Source organism: Leuresthes tenuis, unplaced genomic scaffold, assembly GCF_036924035.1.
Source record: "Leuresthes tenuis unplaced genomic scaffold, fLeuTen1.0.hap1 SCAF_7, whole genome shotgun sequence".
Lineage (NCBI taxonomy): Eukaryota > Metazoa > Chordata > Actinopteri > Atheriniformes > Atherinopsidae > Leuresthes > Leuresthes tenuis.
This window is the reverse complement of record NW_027325361.1, coordinates 17,823,902-17,851,827: the sequence shown is the minus strand read 5'-3', so window position 1 is coordinate 17,851,827 and position 27,926 is coordinate 17,823,902. Positions and strand designations below refer to the sequence as shown.

At 40.1% G+C, this 27,926-nt stretch overlaps 1 protein-coding gene across 2 annotated transcripts in view; it reads left to right on the top strand.

The window, feature by feature from the left end:
• The window catches only part of trabd2b (TraB domain containing 2B), a 66,655-nt gene that overhangs the window by 19,918 nt on the left and 18,811 nt on the right, over positions 1-27,926 (top strand). For both annotated transcript variants that reach the window (XM_072389632.1, XM_072389631.1), the window contains exons 3-4: positions 18,900-19,046; positions 23,684-23,858. In XM_072389632.1, the coding sequence (XP_072245733.1) occupies positions 18,900-19,046; positions 23,684-23,858 (322 nt within the window). The remainder of the gene's footprint in view (positions 1-18,899; positions 19,047-23,683; positions 23,859-27,926) is intronic.

Sequence of the window (27,926 nt, the reverse complement as noted above, 5' to 3'; positions counted from 1 at the left end):
AGAGGGGGTAAGGTTCTGAGTTCAGCTCCTCTGAAAGGGGATCTAAACCGCCTGCTAACGAGAATGCCAAGCCTAACAGAGACTGACAGCTATTCGCACTGAGAGCCGCTGTGTGCATATGTGCGTGTGAAGGTGGTGCTGGGGGGGTTGGTGTCAGAGCGTGCCAAATATCTGTGTGCATTTATTATGAGAAGGCAAACATCCCTGGTGAAGCTTAATAACACTTTTTTTTTTCTCACACATGCATGCAGGAATGTGCCCGCATAAACACACACAGAGGGTTGAATTGCACGCACACACATACATCAATCAGTCAGCAATGATAATATTTAGGAATTTGATTGGAAATGTAAGGTATAAGTGCTCCTCCCTCCTGTTCCCCACTTAATTGCATCGTGGCCCTAACCACCAGCTTTCTCCACTCGTCAATCTGGGCTCAGATGGGAAGCAGATGGGTGGTAAGGGTCGTCAGAGAGAAACAGAATGAAAGACATGAGGAGGAATAAAACAGGCGCAGAGTCAGATGTAGGCCAAAGGGTCAGAGTTAAATACAGGAGAGATGAAAAAGTGCCTAAGAGACACAAGACACAAAGGGAGAGCTCCAGAGAAAGTGAAAGAGAGCCCGACATACAGCAAAAGGGAGATAAAGGCAGTCGAGGGGTCAGGCTGGGAGTGAGGAGGCAGTCAGCCATTTTCAGATGAAAGGAATCCAGTCAATCCCCTCAATGATAAACATGTGTCAGTGTCACCCATCCTGCAGGACTCCGCTCTATTTATGCATGTGTGTGTTGGTGTGAGACAGCGTGTGACTGTGTTGTTGCAGACACCACAGATGCACAGTGCACAGTGCAGATGAAGATATACATTTAGACACACGACACTTCATCTACCATTTTGGCAACAGCCGGGAAATGTCCGGCTAGAGTGTCAAATGACAAAAGCCACCACACCCTTAGAAAAGCACCAGAGCCAGATAGCAAAACTTTTCATCTCCTCTACTTTTTATCCCCTCTATTCTCCTTTAGACCTCAGTGGGTTTCTGACATACCGCTCCTGTACTCCCTGCAGGCTCACTGTATAACCTTCTGTTCTAATCAACTGTAGTTGGGGTTTTAGTATTAATGCATTATTAATGTTCTTAAAGGAAGGTCCTTGACTTAATTCTATGCAAGAGACATGTCTATCTGTAGGCTTATTTTTGCATGATCTAAACTTATAATCGTTCTGGTTGGTCCCATCATGTGACAAGACGCTAAAGGAAGGACCTCTACCTATATCACTTTTACACTACAAGGCACATTCACGCATACACACTCATACGACATGTCTATACAGTGTTACAGGCTACACAGTGCGTTTTTTCCTCTTTCACACACATTCACACACCAATGGATGCATCGCAGGTAATGTAGAGTACACTGTCTTGCCTAATGACACTTTCACATGTGGTCTGAGGAGAGGAAAGGTAGGTGATACAAGAATAATAGTAAATAGTAAAAAAGAAGAGGAATGGGGAGTTGGAGAGAGTTTTATTTTGCAGGGTTGCATGTTCTTGAGCTTGTCTTGGTGGTTCAAAAGATAAACTTTGGTGTGTCCATGGGCTTTCCAAAAAATCTGTGAAGACTGACGTGTTTCTGTAGGCATGTATGTTTTCTAGCATATGTTTAATTGTGTGTTACTTCTTTCATGGTATTTTCACAACAATGGCTGTGAATGACAGGGCGTTTTTTTGTGGGAGCCACAGAATACAATCATTCAATTCCACTCTCCTGTTGTAACCCTTAACTGTGTTAAACATCTATCAGCAGGTCCCTATGTTTGTGTGTGAGTGTATGGAGCCATCGAAACCACGGCTACTCACCCGAAACCACACTGATGATAGGGTCACTGGCACACACTGATGCATGCAGCAGAACACATAAACATTTGCAGACACACACCCACAGTGTGGCACTGCTTGAACAGACTCAGTTCCTTTCACTGACTTTGACAGATATTGTTTTCAGTGGGGCTGATAACATCGTGTTAGTGTGACACTCTCTCATTTCTGTTAACACAATGGAGCCTTAGCCTTAACTTCAGCACTTCATTACTGTCAAAGCAGTGTAGCCTGTTCTAAACCAACAGTGATCTAGTAAAAATCCCAGTGTTAATTAAGATAGGCTTTGGCCCAGCAGGGAGTGTGGTGGGATAGGGGCTTGGTGTGGGAAAAAATAACTTTTTTGTGTTTAGACAATGGCATCATAAATACATACACACAAGTAAAAGGATGTAAAAAAATATATGTATATATTTAGAATACCATAAAACATTTAAGGCAACCCAGTGAAAGGGCATCTTGTCTTTGACAATAAAAGCTAAATAAGAAGCTTTGGAAACTCAAAGCAACTTGGGTAGGAAGTTGTTTCCACGTTAAGACTCGACCCATTAAGCTAAGGTGCGTAATAGACTTTGAGAATGCGTTTGTGTGTCTCTGGCTCCAGTTCAGGCAGACGGTTGTCTTACAGTTTCGGGCAGTAATCAGGTGGGAGATAACACAAAGGTTGTCCCTGAGTCATAATATAGTGTGTGTGACTTTTTAGAGTCTGCCCTCCATGAAATGTGTTGTAGCTGCCAATGTTCTGTTCTACTCAAACAATGTTCTGTTTATGGACACCTTTAAATTTGCCTCCAGTGTTTTCATGCAACATATAAACTTCTGTTTTCTGACTCAGATTTGCGACTTCACCTGCCCTAGAAACAGACTAGAAACAGCATTGCCAGTTCTTTCCAATTAGTTGATCTATTGTTGATCAAACAACACCCCCCCCCCCCCCCCCATTTAAATTCCCATCAAGTGAGCTCAAGAAACACTTTGCATGTCTTTTAGGATAAAATTTTTTCAAACTGGAAGAATATTTTGTGCTTGTGCTTGGTTATTTTTTCTAAATTTCTAAATTTTTTCCTCAGCGCAAGAACTTTATCCAAAAAAAAATAAAAAGGCCCACTGCACTTCACTGCAGCACAATTTAGTTACTAAAATAGCCCAGAAAGGATTTGCTTGATTAGATTTAAACATCACAACCACTTCATAATGTTTGTGCAACATAGTTTTTCTGATTATAGTTCAACATTAAAACTACTTGTTTAGGCTTAGGAAAAGATTGCAAGTGGATTTCAAATATTAGTGCAGAACATTTGATAATGATTGATACACAGTTTTACCATGCTGAGCCGCCTCATCAGTATCTGACTAAAGATGTGTCACTCGCTGTTGATTTGTTGCACTTATGGCACCCTTAAAAATTACCGTAATACGGTGCCTTCAGAATGGGTTGGTCTTAGGTTCTTGGATAACTCACTGATCTGTAAGTTCCTTTTTAAGATTTTTAATGTATATTGGTTATAGGTCCCAGAAGAGGCTATTCAAGATTGGAAAACATAAACAAAATTACCGGGGAAGTTAAGAAACTATTTGTGACAGACTGTTGCTAGCCTTGTCATTTAAGCCGGTTAATTTCTTGTTCTGAGGAAAACTCGAGTGAAAAGTCAGCAAACAAGCAAAGAAGGCTTTTCTGTATACATTAGGTCATGGTAAAGAAATATATTTTGCAAATACAAAAGGGCAAATTTGTCAGTAAAAATTCTCTCAACAGCCACATATAATGCAGTAATTATGTAGCCCCACACACTGAAGTAATCCGTTCTGCTTCTGCTATGAGCTGTTTCTTCCTAGGGTTTTATTCTTGGTTTTTCCTGTTAAGACAAACTGCAGAAGTTGTAATCTTGTTTATCTAGTACTCCTCCCGTCTGCTCCAACATTCCTCTCCATCGGTGTGGCTTATTTGATGATTTGTGGGCCATTTAAAGCCACAATCCTGTGATCCTTTGGTCAGAGTGACCACAAACCCTCAGCATGGCTGACCAAGCCTGCTCTTGATCTGCTGTGGGATGCACAAACACACATGCTCACAATTTCACATACACACAAGAGAAAAAATCCAATATTCATCACTGATGTATGTACAACTCACACTTACAAGTACGCACACACAGTCTCAAATGCTGAATAATAGGTTTCACACAGGCTTATTCTCTCTGTCAGAGGCCTATGCTGAGCTGTGGTCCAAACCCAATGTTTTCCTTAATAGATGGTATGAGTGCTAAAACTATTAGAAGCAGCAATCATAGTCTTAATCATATTGGATTTCTTCATACCAAGCACTTTTCCTTGTAGGCTACAAAGCTGAGTGCTCTGGATGGCAGGAGGATGAATATTGAATATTGGTTAATGTATATATCACGTTTTTGCATGTCTAGCGAACTAAACAAACACATTTTTTGGCACATTTCCTTCCACAGACAAGGACATGGTGTGCTTTGGGAAAGAGCAGTGATAAATGTTGACATGTAGATGCATTTTTATACTAAAGTGTAACTATACATAAATGTATAGTTCATATAAAAGCATGCTTTTGAGTATGATATACTCTAATTAAGGAGGTGAGTTATGTTGTGGAAAGCCAAACACTCGGAGGCATCAAAGTCTTGATAACTGAGACAATACAGAGATAAAGGAGCGGCCAAGAATGTGACAGAACGAAAGAAATTGAAAGATTCATGAAAGGTTAATTTCATGTGCACACCAGATGTGGTAAAATTGAAATCCCTGCTGGCACTGTTCAAGAATTATCACATCACAGCTCCTGTTGGATGGTGCACACAGTCACACACAAGCAAAGAGGGAAAGGGCTCACTTGTTTTCACCAGATTCTCTTTCTGTCCATCACTACTCTGTAATTTTCTTGATTTCTCTTTCTGTCTCAGCCACCCACACACATGCATATACAGACTAGAATGAATCAAGGTTGTAAATAAATTAAGGAGATTATAAAAACATTCTTTAAGCCCTGGCAGGGGCTCAAATCAACATAGCTGACTGCCTAAACTTCAGATTTATGAAATAATGAGAGTCTTATGAGGGCAGTTAAATGCCCAGTCTCTGATGTGACAGCCAGCACAGCTAAAAGTCAAGGCCAGCCAGAGGAAGAGTTACTAATCTATGGCCAGCGTCACTGTATCCCCTCCACCGCATGCTGTCCAGACTCTGCCTTCCACCCTTGAAAACCATTGGCAGCAAAAAGGAGTTACCTCCCATGTGCTATCACTAGCTTCATTCCCCCTTCATTGCCTCCCACTTAGTGTTTCGGTGAGTTTTCCCTGTCTGCTCGTCTGTTTTGCTCTGTCTCTATTTTGGCTTCCTCGTCTTTTTCTCTGGCCACCCTCTTCCAGACACGCAAATATATTTTTCCTCTGTCTCTATTTTCTCTCTCTGTCATACACAAATACACTTAAACACTTACGCAAATCCATGTTTTCTCCAACTCCCTTCCCTCCAGCGTCGATTAGTTGCTCTGATGGTGCAGGCAGACTCATTCAAGGGTTGCTCGTAAACATGATTAATTCCTCACAAGTCCACATTTCTGCACAGGCTTGATGTCTGATTTAACTGTCAGTTTGAACAGATCCTGGTAATTGAACGCTGTATGAAACAGCAAAATCTTCTGAACATCGTAATAAACAGCTTGGCTGATGTCCCAACTTCATAAATGAAGATTTCCACTTAAAAGAAGATCAAGTTAATAGTCATTTTATAGAGGTGTTAAACTCACGTGTGGTAACTCTCCTGCCATACTTTAACATGTTCTTAAGTCTGGAATTCTTGTCCTGTGTGGGACCTTTTATATTTAGCTGCTGTTTTTCATTTTGTTGATGGGATTTGGTGTTCTACTCGGTTGACTTTAGAAAAAAGTATAATTGGAGTTGAAAGAGACCCTCTCAAAATTATGTCCCCTTTCAAGGCAATTCATGCTTTGCACACATTTGTACACAAGGCCTGTGTGAGGTCAAATGTTGTCATCTGCATCAGTCCATGGGAGTCTACCAAGTCCCTCTGCAGCTGACTGCTTGCAGCCCAAATATTTGTAACCACATGGATTAAGTGTGCCGACTATGCATGTGTCTGGATTAGTCTCCATTCAGAAAAAGAAAACATAATAAACAAAGATGAGAAACAAAAGAACAACATGGAGGCCTGTTTTCAGGAGAGACATTGCGGATACCCGAAGAAATAGTTGCTATGTTAAAGATTAAACTGTGTACACAAAGAAAAGCGCAAGCCGAGTGCAAAGAAATGCGCAATGACACAAAGCACAGGCCTAAACTTCCAGAAACTGTCAATATATAATAATAATACTTCTGTTACACACATGCACCACATTAAAATTGGGAAGTTCGGTATTTTGCCAAGGGAAACTTAGACATGTGGGCAAGAGGAGCAGGGCATCAAACATCCCATATTTCTATTATTGGACAACATACCCTTCTTCTACAGCTCATATGTGCTACAACTTCGGTTTTAATATCAACAAGCCCTGTTATGCAACCTCATTTTTAGTTTTCCAAATCTACTTTCCTTCTTCACATATTGTGCCTCTTCTTAATTTTTCCTCTTTAGCTTGATCAGCTGAGTTTTCCCTCATCTGTACAAGTTTCTAGCTGCCACGCCTGTGGGAAGTTGGTTGAGTTCACTCATTGTGTGTGTTATTTCTGTGAGCGTGCAGTATTGATTCCTATGATCAGAGCATCAACTGTGGACTAGATTAAGATGTTCTCAGCTGTTTTCCCAATCAACCCAGCACATGAAAACTGTCTGTAAGTCAGTTCTTCGTCTGCTTTCCATTCATACAGAGTGAAGCAGAGGAGGGGTTTTAGGAGTTGGCATGGTTTCTTTATTCAAACCAACGCAGCGCCAGCCCATCTCACATCAAAACGTAGGTCCACACAGCTAAATGCAGTTGCAGCCAGCTTATAACCAGGAGGTTCATTATTTACTGACTACCTCCAACAGCTATTTCAGCCTCAGTGAATGCATGAGGCAGTCTGTGGTATTCAAACACACTATACCTCTGGACAAAACCCAGCTGATTCCCGAATCCAGCCTTACTACTGGTGAGGCTGCATTCCAGATTACAGCATGTAAAAGACGACCCTGACATTCCTGGAGGGCATATACCTCCCCTTTTGACAGAGGCTAATATGCTACCCATTGACTTGTCTTTCCTCTATATTTAAAAAGAGAAAAAAGAAATACAAAAGACATCAAATTACAATGGACAGATGATCTGTGAAATACATTAGAACTCTTATTGATGGTCAAACAGCTTTTAGGTGAACCTTGACTTGGAAAAGCTAGAATCAACTGGATTTGAGTGTCTCTGTCCACACTTTATTTCTCTTTGTTTTAACTGGGGAGATGAGTTGGACTAACTGGATGTGCTGACAGAGGGTTTGGAAATGACTGAGCAGAACAAACCTTGGTTACAGTGGGATTTCAACCCCTAAAAAAACCTTAATTTAACACTCGGTCTCACACACACTCCTCATTCAGTGCCTGAAAGGTTCACATTGCATTTGTACTCCGTGTCTCTCTGTTTTTCTGCAGGCTGAATGCACTTGCGTGAAATCGAACATTTCTCCAGCTGATTTGCCGTGAAATGGTGTGCTTGTGTGGGATTACTCTCTGTTAGCTTCAGCAATGAGCCTAACAGAGGCGTGACTGACAGAGGGGAAGAGAGGAGAGGAGAGGAAGCTTGGTCCACTTACTGCAACTTATGCTAGACCAGTCTATTAGACAGTGAGAGCACTGTGCAATTTAGACAAACTCTGTGGTGAAGACAGACGCTTATGGAAACGCAAACAGAGTATCCTCACGTATGCACGTATGCACACAAGCATTGAGTTACAACTGCACACCGCTTCCGAGTGTGCAAGTGTGTAAGATGTGGAGCACAGGAAAGAGGAAGGACATGAAAGCTAAATAAACAAAGATCAGTGATGGTGGAAGGAGATCCGCTTCAAATGAAAGAAAAGAGAGAAAGAGTTTGGACGGTTGGGGTGGGTGGGAGAGAGATGAAGGGCTGAACTGTATAATCTAGAGATTTGTTACTGTGAACACATAACCTGGGAGCGGAAAGGGGGGAAGGGTGGTGATTGAGTGTTTAAGAATCGATGAGGAGACACGAGTTGTTGTGGGAGGGATGCGGACAGGTCTGAGGATGAAGAGGCTTAGTGGGAATGAAGAAGGGTGATGGTGTGGAGGATACGACTGGCCAGCTGTGCTGCAGACCTGCTCAGCCAGGAGCAGGACGAGGAGGAGGTGAGGGGGAAAAGGCTTGCTTCCTCCTCTCATATGGACATTTACTGGTTAACTGTAAACATATGGCCTTTTATCTCCGTTTGTTTTTTACTCTCATGGATTTTATATGGATTATATCTCCTGATAAGTGTCTTGCACTTCTTCATTTTGTCTCTCTTTTCATTCTATTGTATTTAATTTCTCTTTCTTCTTATTTATATGCCCTCAATGTGACACTTCAGTGGGACTTTTCTTTATAGCTGTGGTCTTTCTGCATCAAAATCGTTATCCTGCATTTCGTCAAAAGTAGCACAAAGACAAGATACACATTACAAATATTTAAGAGACCAGATGCATAAACGATGTGGACGCAAAAACCATGAACAAACCTTTCCCTACTCAAAAAGAATGCGTGGTGTGAATCTGCAAACCTCAATTATTCGTAGCATTCATAGTACACACGTACACACATTTTAGAGCTCCCTTAGCCTAATATTCTGATCTCAACTTTTAGAGATCAGGGGAAAAAAGCAACAAAATATAGGATGAAACCAAACAGAATTTTTGAACAAAACTATGGGATCATGATTCTTTTCTTTCTTGTCTTAAGCTTTTCTAAGTGCTATGAGTAACTTTGCATGTGCACAACAGACTTCTATGAAATTGTGTTTCTCCTTTCTTGTTGCTTTCATAGTCACATCTATTTAGTTGCGGTGCAAGCTCTGCTTTAAATGTAAATGGTTAAGTGGGCGAGTGTCTGGATCCATTCACGGGTTGAAGTGGGAGTGGTAATCAGGTTCAGGCTCGAGCAGTTACGTGAAATGAGCTTTATAACAGAGAACCACAGATACTCACGGCTTCGTAAATTTGGTCAAAACAATGTATTTGCACATTTCTGCCTTTAGCTCTCATTATCAAACTTAAGAGTTTTATGCATTTGGACCCTGACACTGTAGTTTTGAAAGAAAATGTTTTTCCAAGGCCTCCTTTCATATTGCTCATAATGACTTTAATAGGTGACAGTTCTCTTTTTCCAAAGAGCTTCTGCAGGATCGTGTCACATTTTTTTAAAAGATAAATTTATTAATATGAACATTTGGTGGGCTTTCTATGATGTATTATCTGTGAAAGGTTGAGCTTCAAGTTTTTTCTTTTTCAATTTTTTCTAGAAAGGGATTTCTTCAAGGGAAGAGCTGACTCAACTTGCCATGACATCATTTGATCAGAATGATGTGTTATGATTGAGGGACCCATGAAGACATACACATTCAGAAATGTCTGCATGGATTCCACTTTTGGAATTACTTCAGCTTCTGCTAGCTGTTCAAACACTTGCTGTTTCTCTGTCTGAATGCAGTATTTCCTGTATTACACAATTTATGTTCATTCAGCAGAGTATGTGCTTCTCTCGTGTTTCAAACGGCCTTCAGATGTGGACTACGCAAAGCACAAATCATTTCTTGGGAATTATTCTGACTAAATCTATTAATTCAACCAAAACAGACTGGAGGAGATAAGAGAGAGTCGTTGGGCCCCCGCTTTGGGGTATGTTTTAAACATACACGACTGCTTCTTTCTCATGACGTGGAGAAGCCCCAGCTCATCTGGTTTGCATAGCATCACACATCATAATGGAAGGCCAGATAAATCCAATGGAATTCAATGAGTTTTTCCTTCGGAAAAAACGTGAATGTGAAATGTGTTGGGATTAGTGAAGGCAGTTACTGTGGAGGTGTACTATGGGTTTTGGTAGAGGTATGGTTAGCGTGACCTGATCAAATGTCCATTGACACAAAAGCCTTAATCTCGTTTTCTTCAAGAAAAACAAAAGGAATTCAGTGGATTGGATTGATATATGTTGTGTTTCTGTCCTTGAACGAACAGTTGCTACATCTTGAAATAATATAAATGCAAGTGTTGAGAGCAACCACGTCTCTCATCAAATGACGTGACATGACAGCTATGTGTGTTTGGAAAATTGTGAGATGCCTGCTATTTATCCACTACATTCCTTTTTATTTTTTGTATTGGCATGCATCAAAGCCACATGACAAAAAAGCCTTTATGTCTTATCTTTGTGTCATTTTTCATTAATATAATAGTTAGTAACCTTTTCACTGAAAAAAACATGCAGAATTTAACATTTTTTTGATCAGTTACTGTTTACCTTTTTAAAGACACTGGTTGGAAATTTTGGAAGGAAAAAGTACTCGGTTAGCTTGAGGTTCTGATGAAATAAACCATTTTGTAATAATGAACATAAAGAAAGTTCCATCTTTCTTTTTTCTCAGTGGTGATAGTAATGTGTTTTGCACAATGAATATCTAAAAAAAACAAATGACAACAACAAAAAAAACCTGAATAATAAACCCACCCAGCCTCTGTGGACTTTGTAACGTCTTGGTTGATCCACAGAACAAAACATTTCACTAAAAAGGCTCAAACATGGTACAATGACTATGTTTTCATTACATATTTCCTCACAGACAAGCAGTTTATGCCTCACTGTGTGATTATAAGGTGGTTTCAACGTCTTTCTACATCTCACTATTATTATACTGACGCTTGACATCTTTCTGTATTTGTTTCGACATCAACTCTAGACTTCTTACTGTCTATTTTGGGACAAATGCTGGAGAGAAAGGAAGCATTGTCAGAAGGAGAACTCAGTCTGTTCATCCCACACAATGTTTTCATCACTTCTTTCACTTTTCTCATTTGCTCTGACCTGTGATTGGTAAGGCTTGAATATAGGTATAGATGTCACAAAATAAATGGTTAGAGTTTGAAAAATGTTGTTTAGGGCTTACACATTAAATTATTCATGGGTAAAAGTAATGTTATAGTTTTGTATGTAAATGTAATGGAAACAACAGTCAAAGGAAAGGTTAGTGTCCTAACAATTTGTAATTGTGGATAGTGACTCTACTACATTTTCTAGGGCTCAATCCACACTTGAGCAACCCGTTTCACATTACTTTTTGTGATTATATTTATTGCAAGACTCCTCTTGATATACACTGATGTATAGCTTTGAACTGAAGTCATCCTTTTTAAAGTGGGCTTCATATTTTCAGATGTACTCTCTTCAGTCAGAAGAAAAAAGATGGGCATATTTCTCTCCTTTACATTTGTCAGAAGCATGGTGAGACAGGGAGGACCCAGATGCAGAACTCTCAAGAAAAACAAGATTTATTTGCAAAAAGCAAGACAAGAACAAAAAGCATGGCTGAGCTGGGTATCAAAAATCTTAACTGTGGAAATAAAACAAAACAAGACAAGACTATGGTTAACTGAAAATAAGATGAGACTGTGAGGCAAAACCTGACCTGACAAAGCATGAGCAAACGAGACTTGGACCATAGGAAGTGAGGTGAGGATTCTGCCATGACTGAGGGAAACCTGGAAACTGTGGGGAGGTGATTGGTGATGGAGTGCAGCTGTGAACGAAAACAGGTGACTGGAGTGAAACTAAGTGACAGGGGAAAAAAACATGACCAGATATTAACAAAGAAACCTGAAAACAAGACAAAACATAACTCAAAACGTGACAACATTAATGCTGTCATATATTGTTTTGTCTCCATATATCTGCACCCTTAGAATCTCTCTCTGTAGTTTCCCACCACTCTTTCATACCCTGCACTACTCACTGGTAGGCGTTCACAGTGAGGAACCAGGTGCTCGCTTTGTCACCCTGGTTTGAGCGATACTTTATTTTCTTTCTTTCCTTTTTTTTTCTGTAGAGGCAGGAAAGCCAGAGCCAGACTGACGCAGCGGTTGTGCTGCCAAGGCAAACAGCAGGGTTTATTTGTAGACAAGTGTAGAGGAGACCCCCACCTCCCACTCACTGGAAACCCTTATTAAGAGGAGAGATAGCACACTCTCGAGACTGAGGGGTTCTATAGGAGTGGATGTATGGGTGTCCATAGAAGACGTTAAACACAAAGAGGAGAACAAGCAGAGGAAGGAGGATTTTCGTTGAGGTTTTAGCGTGTAAACTTTAGCCAGAATATAATAAAAATACAAGAAAAGAGTTGACATTTAGGGGATTTGTTCTCTTTTTTTTACCATACCAAACTAAGAGAGGGATATCTCCCATCATTAGATCTACACCCCCTGCTTCAGAGAGGAAATAAGACAGGATGGAAGGAAGAAGGAGGGGAAAGAAGGGGAGCAGCAGGCCTCTGCTGCTTGGATTGTCCCCCTGGTAATCCCTGGATTTCCTGGGCTGAGACAGGAGGTAGACCAGGCACAGCCAGAGACTTAGTGAGACAGCGAGAGAGGGAAACAGAAAGGAAGTGGGAAGAGAAAGAGGCAGAGACAAAAGAGAAACAGTCTTCATAACAGCGGTGTTGTGATTTCTGCATTATGTGGTTCATATCCACATATTGCTCAAAGAGGGTTGTGGTGTATGTAATTGTTAGCATGTGTACTTATGGGTGGTTGTATACGTGTTTTTTTTTTTTTTAGTGTGCATGCATATGTGTGTATGGTAGGTATTAGCAGGGATAAAGATTTGGAAGGGAGCAATGGTTTGGGTTGTTGTAGCTCATGCCAGATGTGATGAGTTGAAACTGCTGCTTACCTTCAAATAAGCAAATTCAGAAAGCTGGTGAAGGGCTGTAAAACTGTTCTGGTAATGCTTTTATGTTGGAGGTTGCATTTAAGGTATTTTGGTCCTCAAATGTTGCCTTAAAAGCCCTTGACAGACTACATGATTCTCACAGAGTAAAAAAAGGGCATCAGGTCTGGAGGTTTTTTTTTTTATAAAATTGTGGGATACAACAGTAAAGATATCACATGAGACCATCTGGACAACTTTGAAGTGGTTGTGTGTGACACCATCTTACTATGCTAATGTATTCAAGGTGGATTTAAGAGCTTGTAAGAAGTAAAGGCTCAGACAACTGCAGGCTTGTGAAATAGCCTCGCCACTGCATACATGTTCAAGCATGAAGTCATACCGAGATAGTGAGAGTTAAAAAAATTGGAGGCATTTTTTTTCCTTTCTTATTTTCAATGATTCTATTATGGTTCTCGCCTGTGGCCATGAAGGGATAAGCGCAATCCCATACACTGATATCCAAACCTTTATGGGCTGCTCTGTGGGGAACTGGGATGAGATATTGCACTTCTCCTATTCTTGGGTTGCCCAGGATGTTATTTCAGCTCCCTACCTCCTTCCCTCCAGTCATCCCCGGGGTGCTGTGAACCCAATTCCCTCTCAAGGTCTGTATAGCTGAAGCCCACAGGGTAGCTGGCTCGACCCACAGGAGCCCAGCAGTGTGTATCCTGGGTCAGAGGTCCAGCTCCTCTCTTTCTCAGGCTATGAAATACAAGCATCTCTCAGGGAAACGGGAGCGGTCAAGAGGAACGCACCACCCTGAAACAGTTTGGACTGTTTTTTTTTCTTTATCGGGGGCTGATTAAATGACCAGAGATAAATACAGAGAGACAAAGCTGGGCTCCCATTTCTGTTTTGTTTAATTCAAATGTGCCAAAAAGTTTATGAATAACAATTCATTGCTCGTAAAATTAATCAAAGGGTAACTCACATGTCACATCATTAACCTGATTAATTTTGAATGTAACATGTGCTTAATGTAATAAAAAAAAAAACTTTCAACACCTCTATATGATGAAACTCAGTTGACAGTGAAACAACCAATCAAAACAGAGCCTAACTGATCCAATCTTTCTGTTACACTTTTAAAAGTGTGACAGAAATGATGTTATTGCCAAAATTTGAGGACAACACATCCAAACACTGCACTTCCAGTTAAAAAAATCTGCCAAAAAACATTTGCATAGAGAGATTGTTTTGTTAGTGAGATGAAACGTGTCCATATTTGAAATGAAAGGATTCACTAAAGCAATATTGTGTTTAGATCTATTTAAATGAGTCAGCAACAGTGAGAAAAGACAATAAAGAAAGGGAAAAAATAAAATTTATGAGAGAACAAACCATCTCAGATCTCATAACTGACAATGACAAGCTTTTGAAGGAACCTGACTTCTTATTAATACCTACATTTTATGCATAATAACCCAAACTCACCACTGCAGAGGGATCTTCTATGCCACGTGTTCCTTGCAGAGGACAAGGCTTCATTTCCCTTATTTTTTCACAATTTTAACTCGCTATGGCTCTTGTTCTCTACTCTCTGTCTTCGGCATTGCCATTTCTCCTCCCTTCATTTGTTATTACTTTCTTTTTCAGTCAGTTTTCAGAAACAACAATTTGTGTTTCAGTCTTGTATCATTGAGAGAAAAGATGCATAATGGATAGTATCATTACAAAAGACTTATCAAGTCTTTTCTTAATTGTTGACATACTTTTCTGTGATGAAATGAAATAATGAAATGTCTGTGACATACCCTAGTCTAAATGATACAGGAAAACAATAAAACAGTTCCATTTTTTAGCTGTATTTTTACAGCTCTGGTCATAGCAGCCAGTTGTCCTGCAGGCCTATTTTCTTTTTTTTTCTGCGGGACTTTGCCATGCAAACGTATTTTTGGACACAAATTACAGTCAGTAACTCTTGAAACACATTATTACTATATCAGAAAGCATATAGTGCATAACCTGAGAGCTCACATTTGTACAGTATTACAGTCTCGTGGCTAAATGAAATGTGAAATCGTCAAGTAAATTTATTGTGTGTGTCAGCACACACAAAAAAAACTCCAGTGGGTTAAACAATGTCTTTAAGACTCATGGATTGACTCTTGTATCAGATTTAAATGGCAAAAGGTCAAGATCGATTGTTATCCTCACTACCAGTGCTTTCAATAAAGTTCACTTTGAAATGTCATTTTTCCATTGAGACAGTGTTTCCGTGTTGCACTCTCTTTCTGTTTTGTCACAGTTTTACACATTACAAACCACTTAGTTAAGGTTAGGTATAAAAACAAGGTTAAGAACACATTGTGGCTTGCATTAAAAATGGCCTGTAACAACGTATCAGATCAAAATACCTTTTTCTGAATTATTTGTCAGTGTGCGTGAGTTTTCTGTTGTGTGACTATTTTCCGTTTTTCCGTGAAAGTGGGCTGCACACACACACCAAACCAACCTCAGACTAACCCACATCAAACTGCAGCAAAAACACTTGACTGGCAACTTTATTATCAAATACTTACATTTCCTTCATCTGCAGCTGGCACTGATCCCTCTTTTAGGAACAGTATTGTTGCACGTCATGCATTGAACTAGATCCAGTTGTTAAACACTCCACCACAGATGATAACACTAAAGTAATGTAATGGCCAGCCAGCTGTTCAAAATCCCATTGTAATTCCTCCATCATTTATAAGCTCTATAAATCCTGGGCTTCCCAGTTGGTCCATTTCTCTGTCTTTCGTTCAAATTTTGAGTGGTTAACATTAAGAACCGTTACTTATATTGACAAACTTTTACCGGTGTCACAAGTATGTTCTTTGAATAGTGATTATCCCTGTACTGGCCTTTCCAGAAACAAATGGGAAATTTGAATGTACAACATCTGGCTGGGCAAATTAATAGCAACAGCAAAGCAGAAAAGCGTGGGCAGAACATTTGTTTTTCTTCCCACTTCCTCGATACAGGAAAAAATTGGAATTTGTAGGTGGAGACAGTAGGTTGACGCAAATATGAGGAGTCTGGTTAATTCTGCTCTGAGATGTGAGTGTGATGTAACAGTACCCTGCAAATCCAAACGGCTCATTAAGGAGATATATTCAAACGTTGGTGCCCCCCCCCCCCCCCCCCAAAAAAATGACAGGATTGTGTTATGTCTTAATTTTTTTGAGCTGGTCATTGGTACCTCAGACACTCAAACATATGTTCTCAAGCACTGAAAACATGATATTTCAATAATATTAGCCATTCAAAAGGTGTTTTTTGGGAAAATGGGTGTGAGTGTTGGGACCTTTTTGTACCTGCTCTTGTGGATGATGCAAGTTACCCAGGTCTCAAATAAATTTAGGGCTTTACTTTAGGGTTTGGCCTTACACTTCTTTTGGTTGTTTTCAGCCTGCAGCTCTTCTGCTCTATCCATTTCTCACATTCTCCTATTCAGATTTGCTGAGGCATAATAGTGAAATGAGGCAGTTGACAAGTGTGAGCTCATTCACTTCCAGCACCTTGTCATTGGCACCTACTCATTATATGCTTCAGACCTGTAAAAACTTCAAACAAACCAACCTTATTGGAGCTAACAGCCATGCACTTTAAAGTCAATTGCCGCAATGTACTCACATTGTGGATACATCACATTTTCTGAAACTTAAAAGATCTCTCAGATTTTTTTTCTATTTTACATTACTCCCACCCCTGCCGGACCCAATCTTTCTGATTTCCTGCCAATGCTCGCTAATGAATTTTTGGAGTGCTGTGCTCAGATTGCAGGTTCCAAGACCATCCATGCACTCTTCCCCTTCCAGCTTAGTTCTAATAAAGCTTTTATTTAATTACAATGGGAGTTTCTCACGCATGTGTTAGACAATGTGTGGAAAAAAAAGAGAAAGAGGCAAGACCTGCAGTGGTAAATTATGGGGTGAACAGGGTTAATGTTTGTTACTTTAGAGAGACCCGGTTGCAAAAGGGTTGGTTTGTCACGGTGAGTAGGCCACTTCAGCATGAGAATACCCTCCCTGTCAGACACATACGCCCAGACATATTCACATTTATACATACGCTTGCATGCAAACACGCACAGACTCTCTCTCACACACACATGCACACGGGAAATGTTTGCACATTTTCTCTCTCCTCCTCCTCCTTCCCCCTCTTTGCCTCCCTACAGTGACTGACATGCCCTCTCATTCTGGCCAGCTCAAACTCAGGCACCATGGTTACAGCTGCAGAGATGTTCTTTGCCCAGGAGACAGACAATATTGAACAACCCCCTTAACAACTCAACCAATCATGTGCTCTTTCTCATGTCTGTTGTGTCTTTGCCATGTTAAGGGAAACTATGGAAGCTGGCCTGGTTACAGAAACCCTGGCAGGTGTGTGTATCCTGCCAGCTCCTCACCCTGAGTCTGCCCAAGGCTTGCTGCGGTGTTTTTCTTGGAAAGACCTTGAGATGTGGCAGAGAGCTTGGTGGTTCAAGAACTTCAGGCAGTGGCAACTCACTGGCATAGAATTAACTTAAATTGCAGTAAAATTTGCTACAATTGTTAGTCTTAATCTCTGTGGGGATGGCATCATCCTGTTTTTTATGAGTGGTTATGAATCTCACATCAGTTGTGAATAGAAACTTAAGTTATGTATAATGTCATTACAAATCCAGATCGTGGGTTTGGGAAGTAGGTTCAGAGATATAGGCTGAGGAAAGCTCAAGTTATGTCTTTTGTCAGCCTGAAATGGTTACAGTTTGATCAAGACCCATTCCTAGACTGTTCGCCTTTGGCAGGCTGACAGCGTGGCATTTGTGTAGTTGGGTGAAATGTGTCAAAAGGAATGAATAAGTTCAGACTCAGCTCTCTGGCGTGCAGAGGAAGGGGTAGAGGTCTTTCCCAGTAAAGGGATGAGAGGAGGATGCAGTCTCTTCTGAGGTTAAAGAGGAGAAAGAGCAGAGTAAGAGAAGAAAGGAAAAGGAAGGGGGGTAATGACAGTGTTATATATGCTGCTGGTTCATTAGTTGTCTCTTTGGATTATGAAAAAAGCAGACTCAAGCTAAAAGAAGCCCACAAGACTGGTTGGAATCAGACAGAGGGAGAGGGAGAGTCACAAGGTTGAGCTTAGAGCTTGGTTGTGATTATCCCCGCATAAAGGTTACCTGGAGTTTAAACATTCAATGTGCACAATATGGGCATTATGATTGCAAAAACATGATTGTGTGAATTACAACCCAGACTTTTGACATCGGCCTCAATCAGTTGTGCAGCTGTATCAGCCTTAAGCTGCTCCACAAATCATTTGAGTCTGGATGCTGACGTTCCTCCAGCAGTATTTTCCGAAGTCAGGTTTCTAGGTAATTAGGATTGTAGACATGGATCAGTACAGTGGCGTTTGAAGCAATGATGAGCTTAGTGCTTTGTTCCAATGAAGCCAGTTGAGTCTCACTGGTTGCAATGTAGAACTATATGAATCTGTGCAGGACAATACAGTCAAAAGAAAACATTTGAATATCTAACATACTGGTTTTGGTTACTGTAAGACAGCTTCATAGTGATTGACAAGTCAGTCTCGATTGCCAGGGCAGTCAGAGGTGGCGTGGGATTGTAGAGGGCGTGAGCGGAGAGGTTAACCCCTGGTGCCTTCGACAGCTGTGGAGTTTTTTTGACTGGCTGGCGGCTGCACACCATAAATTCTCTCTAAAAGAGGGTTTACTTTTGATTTTAATGGCTGCTGTAAATTTACAGCACCCTGGTCCTGGTGAAAGAGAAAGGATTATTTTTAAAGGTTTTTCTCTCCATTTACCTCTCTTTTTTTCCAAGTTCTCTCTTTCCTTTAGGAGAAATTCAGTGGAGTCTCGCCATGTCTTCTATGGTCTGCTTCTACCTGCCGTGGGCATGTATGGAAAGTGTATAAAAATATCCAAAAAGAAATGGAAATGCTTTTTGTATGAGCATAACAGCTTCATTATATAGAAAGGGCCTGTTTGGTTTTTAAAGAGGAATGTCAATTGTATCTGCACAGTCTCCCCCATTTGTATTAAAGTTTGTGCTGAAGTTTGTGAATGCCAAAAGTAAGAGCATCCCTTCTGACTTTACCTCTCCTTTCCCGCAGGTGTTGTTTGCTTTGAACCAGACACTGCTGCAGCACGAGGGTGTTCGAGCAGGAAGCCTGCAAGGCTCCTACACCACTGAAGATCTCATCACACACTACAATTGCGGTGACCTCAGCTCCATCATCTTCAACCATGACACTTCGCAGGTTAGTTTCCTCTTTCTCAGTCTAATTTTCAGAGATAAGAGATGGCTCATCCTAAATAGAAACATGATCACTCCCTTTTCATTACTCATTATTCAGTGTCATGTCAGCCTTCTGCAGAACAACTGAAGTCAATTAGAACTGTTGGCTTTTTAGAGTTTGACTAAGAAAAACATACAAAACATAAAATGAACCACCTGCCCAGCACACTACAAATGATCTGATGCCATTACTTCACGTTGCCAAAACACACAAAATAAGATATTATCTGCCACATTTTCCCACTTACAAAGCTGTACGTGGTCCAACAACAATGTGCTGTATTTATGCTCCCAATAAAGTGTTTCTTCACTGTTTGTAAAGTTGTAGCCAAAAGATGTCAGATACTAAATAACTTTCATGCTATGATCACAGTACACAATATCATCCTGATAGCGCCTTACATGAATTAACAAAAGAGTTCTTATCATCACCATTTTGCAGATGATTGGTAAAAATAATCAATGCGTGAACATTAAACACACACAAAGTTATTCTATTTCATGCCACTGGCAATGTTTCAGCCAAGAATGACAGCAACTGGTCACGAGAGCCTTTTGTTTATTTATTGCCATGTCAATATAAATGAATTTGTAACCATCTCATAATATTTTAATTTAAGGTTTGGCTGGCACTTTTTAATTTTCTAATCATCTTCTCCTCTTTTTGTTCTCTACATCACAACCTCTTATGGCACCAAACTGTAGTCTGCAATTTCTCTTTGCCATGTTACAAATAATTCACAATTCATACAGTGACCATTATGAACACTCAATGACGATTCCTCTGACTGAAAAAAGATTTGAAAATGCTACTGTTCTGTGTATTCTCGGGACAAAAAAAAAAAGTGTAGTCTAGTCGTAATTTCCTGTATAGTAAAAGATTTAGACAAAATACCAGCCACTTACATCTTAAGCACAGAAACATCTGCACCAACGTCCAAAACCCAAATTTGCCAAGACCCAGGATTTGAGTTGGCATAACTCTCACACCCGCTTCTCTACCATTACACAATCATCACTTCAAACTTTTAGGCTTTCACATTAATTCCACAAATCTTCACATTGCCATATTAATCCTTCTCAAGCTCGAGTTACTTGATATTCTGACACTTTAATAACTCTGGATACAGCTGAAAACACAGGATCTCACCTTCTCTTAATGTAGCCCCTGCTCTTTTACTGATGGCCTCTTCCCCAGTCTTCCCTCCAGCTCTCAAAAGGCTATTCAGTATGTAGCACACATACATACATGGTAAACACCACATGCAGTAGCACTTTCTATCCTCGAATGCAGATTTACTCTAAAGCCCCCCCTCATAAGTCAATTATGCTGCAATGTCAACCTCCCTAACTGATCCTTAAGTCCCATTAAAGCCAACACACCATGTAACCTCAACTCATTGCTTGACTGCAGAGATTCCACATCGTTTGCTCTAGAGGCACACAAAAGATGGGAAAGCACACACACCATTCCTCTGTTCTTATGCCAAAACACAAGACTTTTTTTTCTTGTTTCTCCATCTTTCTTGCTTATTATATGGTTCTAGTCATCTCTTTCTCCCTGAGGATTACGAGGAGCTTGTTAGACACAGTTTCACCCACTGTCATGGCTACAGTTGTCTTATTCATAAGTGCTTTAAATCACAGCAGTTTCCTCCTGCTCTTTTGTGTCATTATAGAACTTGGTAGGCAATCATATGTCTGAGCCCCCTTTCATAGTCTTGTGATCTATGCCAGGATGAGAGTGTGTGTGAAAATGAAATTCTGGGGCTGTCAAATATTAGGTCTTTTTTGATAGATGGGACTTCATTTAGAGGCCTCCAGCCCTCCTGATGCTCTCCCAGCGCAGTCTTCATCATAATAAAAAGAAGCTGATGACAGGCCACAGACCACTACCTGGTAAAAAGTGTTTCATTACACAAGACGCTCCAAATCCTTTAAGGAATTAAGATCAAAGTTAGAAAAAAAACACAAGAAATAAAGTTAAGTGAGCAATAATTCTAACTCAGACCTAAGATACCTGCAAACAGTTTGGCATTGACTCAGGGACACAGTGTGCGTTTCCTTTTTCTTTCTTTTAAATGGATATGAAGAAAATTGTTAGAATGTAAAAAATGGAAGAGTCCAATTCTTGGTGGGAAATTATGGGACACACTCCCCCTCCAAATCACATCCTTCATCTTGACCCGCATAAACTCAGAAGAAGAAAAAAAGAAAGAAATAGGACATATCCCAGAAAGGAGCAACTTCTCAGAAAAAACAGCTGAGTAGAGGTTAAATGAATACAGAGCTGTACCAGTATTGAGGAGGGGAGGAAACATCTTGCTGTCACTTTAAATTTCCCTAACAGGCCGGGATAGAAAGCAGCTAATACTCTTCCTGCGATAGCTTATCTGCATTTACCATTGCACTCCCACCTTGACCTTATTTTGACCAAACAGTCTTTTTTTCTTGTCATGGAACAGTCATTCTATCCTCACTCATCAAAGTAATCATACATCTTTTTTTCAGCCCATTCTGTATTTCTTTTTAACTTCTTCCTTCACATTCAGCAAAGTGTGGTTCATTTTATTTATGAATCATTGGGTTCTATCAATCTATCACTCTATCAGGATGAACCTGGGTCACTCACCCTGAGAAAACACAGACAATGCCATAAATATCTTCTTTTTTTCGCTAGTAGCCATTCATACAGGTGTTAAATTTGAACTGGTGACATTCATAACCAGATGAGGTGAATATCCTAAAAACAGAAAAAAGTCAAAAGTGCAGAGAAAAGTGTCCGTCCTACATTATATTTTATCATCGGTGTGTAAAACGCACATGACAAAAGCAAGAATTATATGACTGGTGTAAGTGTGAATTAAAACCATTCAACTTTTATGTAAAACAGACTGTGGGAAGAGCGGTGAGGAGAGTGAGAGGAAATGTGTCAGATACAGATTTTGGATGGATGCTGAGGAGCACCTTGCTCACATGTGGTAGAATAAATCCCCCCATGTATTCAGAAACCACACACTGAGACACACATGCACACACATTTACGCACCATTTGCTGTGGTTCTACAGTTGTATCAACTTGTCACCCACTTGTAGACAGTAATACTTTGTATGCATGTGTCTTCTTGTCACACTCAAATACAAATCCGCATAAACACATCTGCGAATATTAAACTTGGAACACCAACACCCACCACCACCGTCTGTCTCCAGTCTCTCCATTCTGTCACTATTTCCAGCGTTGGAAGGAAAACCGAAGGCAGGGTGGCCCAATGTGAACTCCTAGCCATGTTCACACCTGGCATTAACATGCTAACATGAATATGTACCCTGAATGCGTTTAGATATGATCAATCAGACCACAATCAGAGGTGGTCTGCGCCACATATGAGCATATTTTGTGTGTAGTGTGAACATACATTCGCTGTAGGCCATTCGAAAGGACCACCTACTCAACTGATCTGTTTCCCACCTATTTAACAATCAGACCTGCATCAAGTTGGGTATCTGTGGCTAAAATTAGTTATCTATCATGAATTACAGGCTAACTGTAGAAGTAAAAAATAATGCACTTAAATGTGAGTAACTGTGTAGCGTATGGAATCTGAATTAGCCTTGGTGTGGGTATCATATATATATATTTTCTCAGTCTATGGCCAGCCTGATTGTCCAAGCAGACATATCATGCTAACGATCTTTTGAAGCCTCCAACACACACAATGATATAGGGACATAGGTTTTTACCAGGGCTGCATTTTCTGACTTAGTAGGTGCTGGCTTTATATTTTGCACGGTCATGTTAGAGATCTGCTTCGTAATTTCCTTATGTTTTATTTACACATAGAGAACTTTTTTTTTTAACTCTGGTAGTTTAAAGATATGCATGAATGACATAAATGCACTCTCAACATTTGAAAAATTATTCATTGATTTTCTTTTTGTACACCTATGTGTCTGAATGTGTCTATTGCTTTACATACGTGGTCAAACATGCATGCTTAAGTGTGCCTTATCAAGTTGGATGTCTCAGACCCTCATGTTAACCCCCCTGCTACTCTACAGATGAATTCAACTCATCCTTGTAGATTAACAACCTGTTGAATACACTGATAGAGCCAAAAGTGGATTAGAGCCAACGTGGTCTGTCTCTGCCTGCCTGGCTCATAATAAATCACACAGTAATTAAGCACACTCATTTACTGATAAACTGTACTTTTCCACGCACACATAAACAGACGTTCAGGCAGTGGAACAAGTAAGGCATACGCACTAAGGTATATATGAGTGGAAGCAGTCTTCCATGCTCACATTTACTCGATCTGTTGACGCTAACTCATCTAAAAGTCAGCCTGAGGAGCATTGCATTGGTTGTTTTCTGTCAAGAAACACTTCTAGCTGCCAGGAGTCACACTCACTCTTTTTGGGGCACCAGTACCCACATTGGGCCCTCTCCTTTTATTTCATCTCAGTTGTCTTTAATGCCCTGCCTTTTATGTTTGATGCATAATCTGAACAATTCGTCAACTTTTACGTCTGCTTTAGATATTCAACTTGAAAGCTTTTGAAAGCTTTTTCTCACAGTCTCTCTCTTTCTTTCAGCTGCCTCACTTCATCAACAGCTCTCTGCCAGCACACGACCGCTTGACAGCCCAGCAGATTGACAGCTACTTCCGCCAGGAGCTCATCTACAAACGCAACGAGCGAATGGCTCGGCGGGTGTCTGCACTGCTGCAGAGAAATCCCAACCAGACATACTTTTTTGCTTTTGGTGCAGGTAAGGCAATCCCTGACATTACATCTGGAATCTGTATGATGAGGTTGAGGTTAATGTTTATTGCCGCTGGACATTAGGAAGGATGTTCACACAGCTGACCTTTGACCTTCTGGTTTGGGATGCCTCTCTAACCTGCAGGCCAAACACACAGATCCATCATGGCAGCAACTCCAATCGGATTCTCTCACATTAAATTAAATCTTTCCAAGTACAGTTATTGGAGCTGAGAGTGTGTTTGAATGTAATTGTGAAGGGGAAGAGAGATCGGGTTTACTTAAGTCTGGAAGAGAAATTCTGTCAATACTGATGTCTGTTTATGGTGAACAAATTTTCTCTTATTTGTGTTTGAAAGTCAAACCTGAGAAAAAGCAGGACAATAATGGTGTGGAATGGTTCCCAGATCTTTGGCATGCTAAATTATATGTGCGTATACGCAGGAGTACACAGACACGCACATGCACAGAAGTCTCAATTACAGCCAACTCCCTCCTCAGAAATGAAGAAACCATGAACTTGTTTGTTTCAATTAGCATTCCTGGCTAATGCTGCCAGTGTTTCCTGCATGGTAGTGTGTCCTGGGGGAAACGGGCATGTGTGCGTGAGTGTATCAATATACAGAGGCACACATGTAAGAATTTTTGCTTCCATGAACTGGTGGTGAGTGCGTATCTGTTTGTCTGTTTACTGTACAACCATACATCTGTGTTTTTGCATGTGAAAATGGGTGGCATTACCTCTAGGGTGTATGTATGCACGTGCATGTGTTTTCCGCAGTGTATGATTAATGCAGAATGCTTGGTTGCTTCCTTTGGGCTTTGTTGATCCCTGTGCTCTTTGTGCTGTTTGGACAGGGCCACAGCTCTCTATCCAGCTGCTTTGTGTGTAACTGTGCAGATGTGACTGCACACTGTAAGTCTGTGATGGAGGAGTGACAGTGCGTAATAACACACAAATTACCAATACAAGAGTAATTACATGCTGATGACAGTGTACTTCTTGTATTTCATGTTTCGTTTATGAATCAGTGAAAGTAACATAAAATGACTGAATTGTGTCCAGCATCTTTGGACAAAAAAGCCAGTACGGAGTTTGAGTGGAGGCAAGTGAAGGTGGATCAGAATAATCTACTATGTTACCTTTTATAGGTGTAATATTGTTTGAAATGTACAGGTTTGGTAGGGATGTGATAAAAATATCTCTCTAAGACAATAAAACTTGCCCTAACTGAACTAATACTGAAGTACTTGCATCTAAAATAACTTCATGTAAAAGCTTGTGCTGTTTACTGTGGATGAATATGTGTCAGTGTGTGTTGAGGGTAATACAACCTACTTAGACTGTCAACAATTCATAACAATCTGAATGTGACTCTGTAAAAAGTCAATAAAACAGAATGTGAGGATTTATAAATCATTGAAACCCTATATATGTAGGTGTATATCTAGTACAGAATTGCAGAAATACAAAATGTCAAATGTTTAAACTGAGAAATTCAATGCAATTCAGTTTATTTACATAGCGCCAAATCACAATAAATGTCTCAAGGCACTTGATGATGATAGAGTCCAATTCAAGCCAATTAAAGTCCAATTCACTGTAATCAAATCCAATTAATTACATTCAAAATTAGTCCAATTCATACATACAGAGCCAATTCAAAAAACAATATCCTAGCTCAGGAAACCAACAGATTGCACCGAAACTCCTCTTCGGTCCAGTCTCCCGTCCTGAGCATGGATGAGGTGTCTGTGGAGAGAAACGACTGCCTTTTAACAGGAAGAAACCTCTGGCAGAACCAGACTCAGGAAGGGTGGCCATTCGCTTCGACCAGCTGTTGTTTGAGAGGACAGAAAAGAAGGGACAACATACACCATAACACTATTCGAAGAGCTTAAAATGAAACAGAAAACCATGCCGGTATTTTCATTGTACACCATTAAATGATTCAGAGAATCTCTAGAAATTTCTTCATGTAGAGGACAAGGCTGAAAACAAGTCCTGAAAGTTAAGTAAAAATCCAGCATCTCTGAAGGCACCATTAATGATAAGCGACATATTTACAGGCTTTGGAGCACAATATGATGCCAAGAAGATTATGAATTTTACTAGGAAGAGCTTATTTTAGCTAGACAATGCCAAACTGTATTTTAACAGCATGGCCTCAGATTTAAAGAATATGATGGCTAAACTGGCTAATTATGATCATAGAAATATAGAAAATTAAACCCATGCTCTTGAGCAGCAGGAATCTTATCAAATAAGATGGAAAAAGAAAAAAAACTGCTTTCACACAACAGCAGTAGTCAGTTTTGCTAAATGAAAAAGTGATGCAGAGCAGAATTAAACGTGCCCTTTTTTATGCTTTTTTTGTAAATGTGTTGATAGCATCAAATTTTATGATCATATGTTTAATAAAATCATTAACATATCTTATATTGATGAAATACTGGGTTTAAAGAATTTACTAAACATTCCATTGTATTTGTATTCCTATTTTACGAAGCATCCCGGCTTTTTTGGACAAAGCAATGTATCAGTTTAAACAAGACTGGAATATTTGGACATTTGGTTCACTTGAGTAGTTAAAGTGAGCAGTCACAGAGCCACACATTAGATGCCGCTTCATGTTTTCAAGGTTGGTTTCTGTAAAACATTTTGTCCTCCAGCAAAGCAGCTTTGTATTACTGTAGTTTTCCAGCGTGTCCAACATGGCCTGGTTAGATGAGAGCTGAACATGTGTGTCAGGTCACCTCCAGGCTGCCGCCTTGCATGTGACAAGACTGACAGCTAGTGTGAAGTGATAGGAACCATTACAGTTTTCCTGCTGTGTGAACTCTCACACACTAACGTACACACTGAGAGTCATACTTTAACAGACCATACCAGTGCATATGGAGGCGCATACTTACTGTACAGAATGCGCAGACACATTCACTCTCAAGTATTCAGTAAACACAGAAGTCTCAGTAAAATGCTTTGGGATAGAAAAGCAGAGATAAGTCAATAAGGACCAGATTTATGAAGGAGTGGGAATACTTCAGGCAACATGTTTGTTTGATTTTATGCTCACAATCTGCATGTAGTTAGTATTTGATTTACTACAGAAGCAGCAAGGTAATGGAGCTGCTTTTTTCAAAAACTAGTGATACAAAATGAAAAATACCGATTGATAACAATGTCCTCATGATTTCTTAAAACCGTCACTATGCCTGCAGTTTATCTATTCAATTATGCTACAGATAGATTAAAGTAAAAAGGAACTTTGAAGCAAAGGGTAGCACCATGAGGGGAAGACCCAATAGCCAATAGTTCTAACTCACACATAATTGCAGATCTTTAAAGTTTAGGGTTATTGATAAAAAATATTTTTCACCAAAAGTGCGTATACAACAGAAATAAACACTAGAAATAAGCTCTACAAAAAGCAAACTGGGCCTATGAGTTACAGATATACAAAACTGAGATAAAAGGCTTAAGAAATCAGTCTTAATAGTCTTTCTCAGGCTACTAATCACAAATCACTCCCTTCTTCTCGTGTCTTTTTTCTCTGTTCACGACACTGACACATGTCTTTACAGTCCTGTAACTGTCCCTGCTGGTCCCACTTTCCCACTGGCCGTAACCAGCCATGAAATTTTATCATCCAATGATGCCAGGATGTATTTATTTGACAACCTGGACCCCCAGAATTCTGGCTATGCTCGCCTTTCTCGTCAAGCTTTTAGAGTTCTGTAAAAGAGGAAAAGAGTTCCGCTTATAATCCTCATGCACAGCAGAGCACATTTTGAGTATTTTGGGGAAATAAAGAGAAGAAGGGGTGCGAGGGTTAAGATTATCCAGACATATTTTGAAATAAATACAGCCCAGGGAGATGAATTACAGTCATTTTCATGCCAAATGTGGGCGTACAATAATGTGATCACGTAAAACACAATATTTATGGTCAGATCTCAAATCACATTAACATGACGTGTGTAACTGCAGGCAGTGAACTACAGACCTTTTCTTGTGGATTATAAAATGGAATAATCATCATGCGGGACTCGGGATGTTTTGCATCTGTTTTTG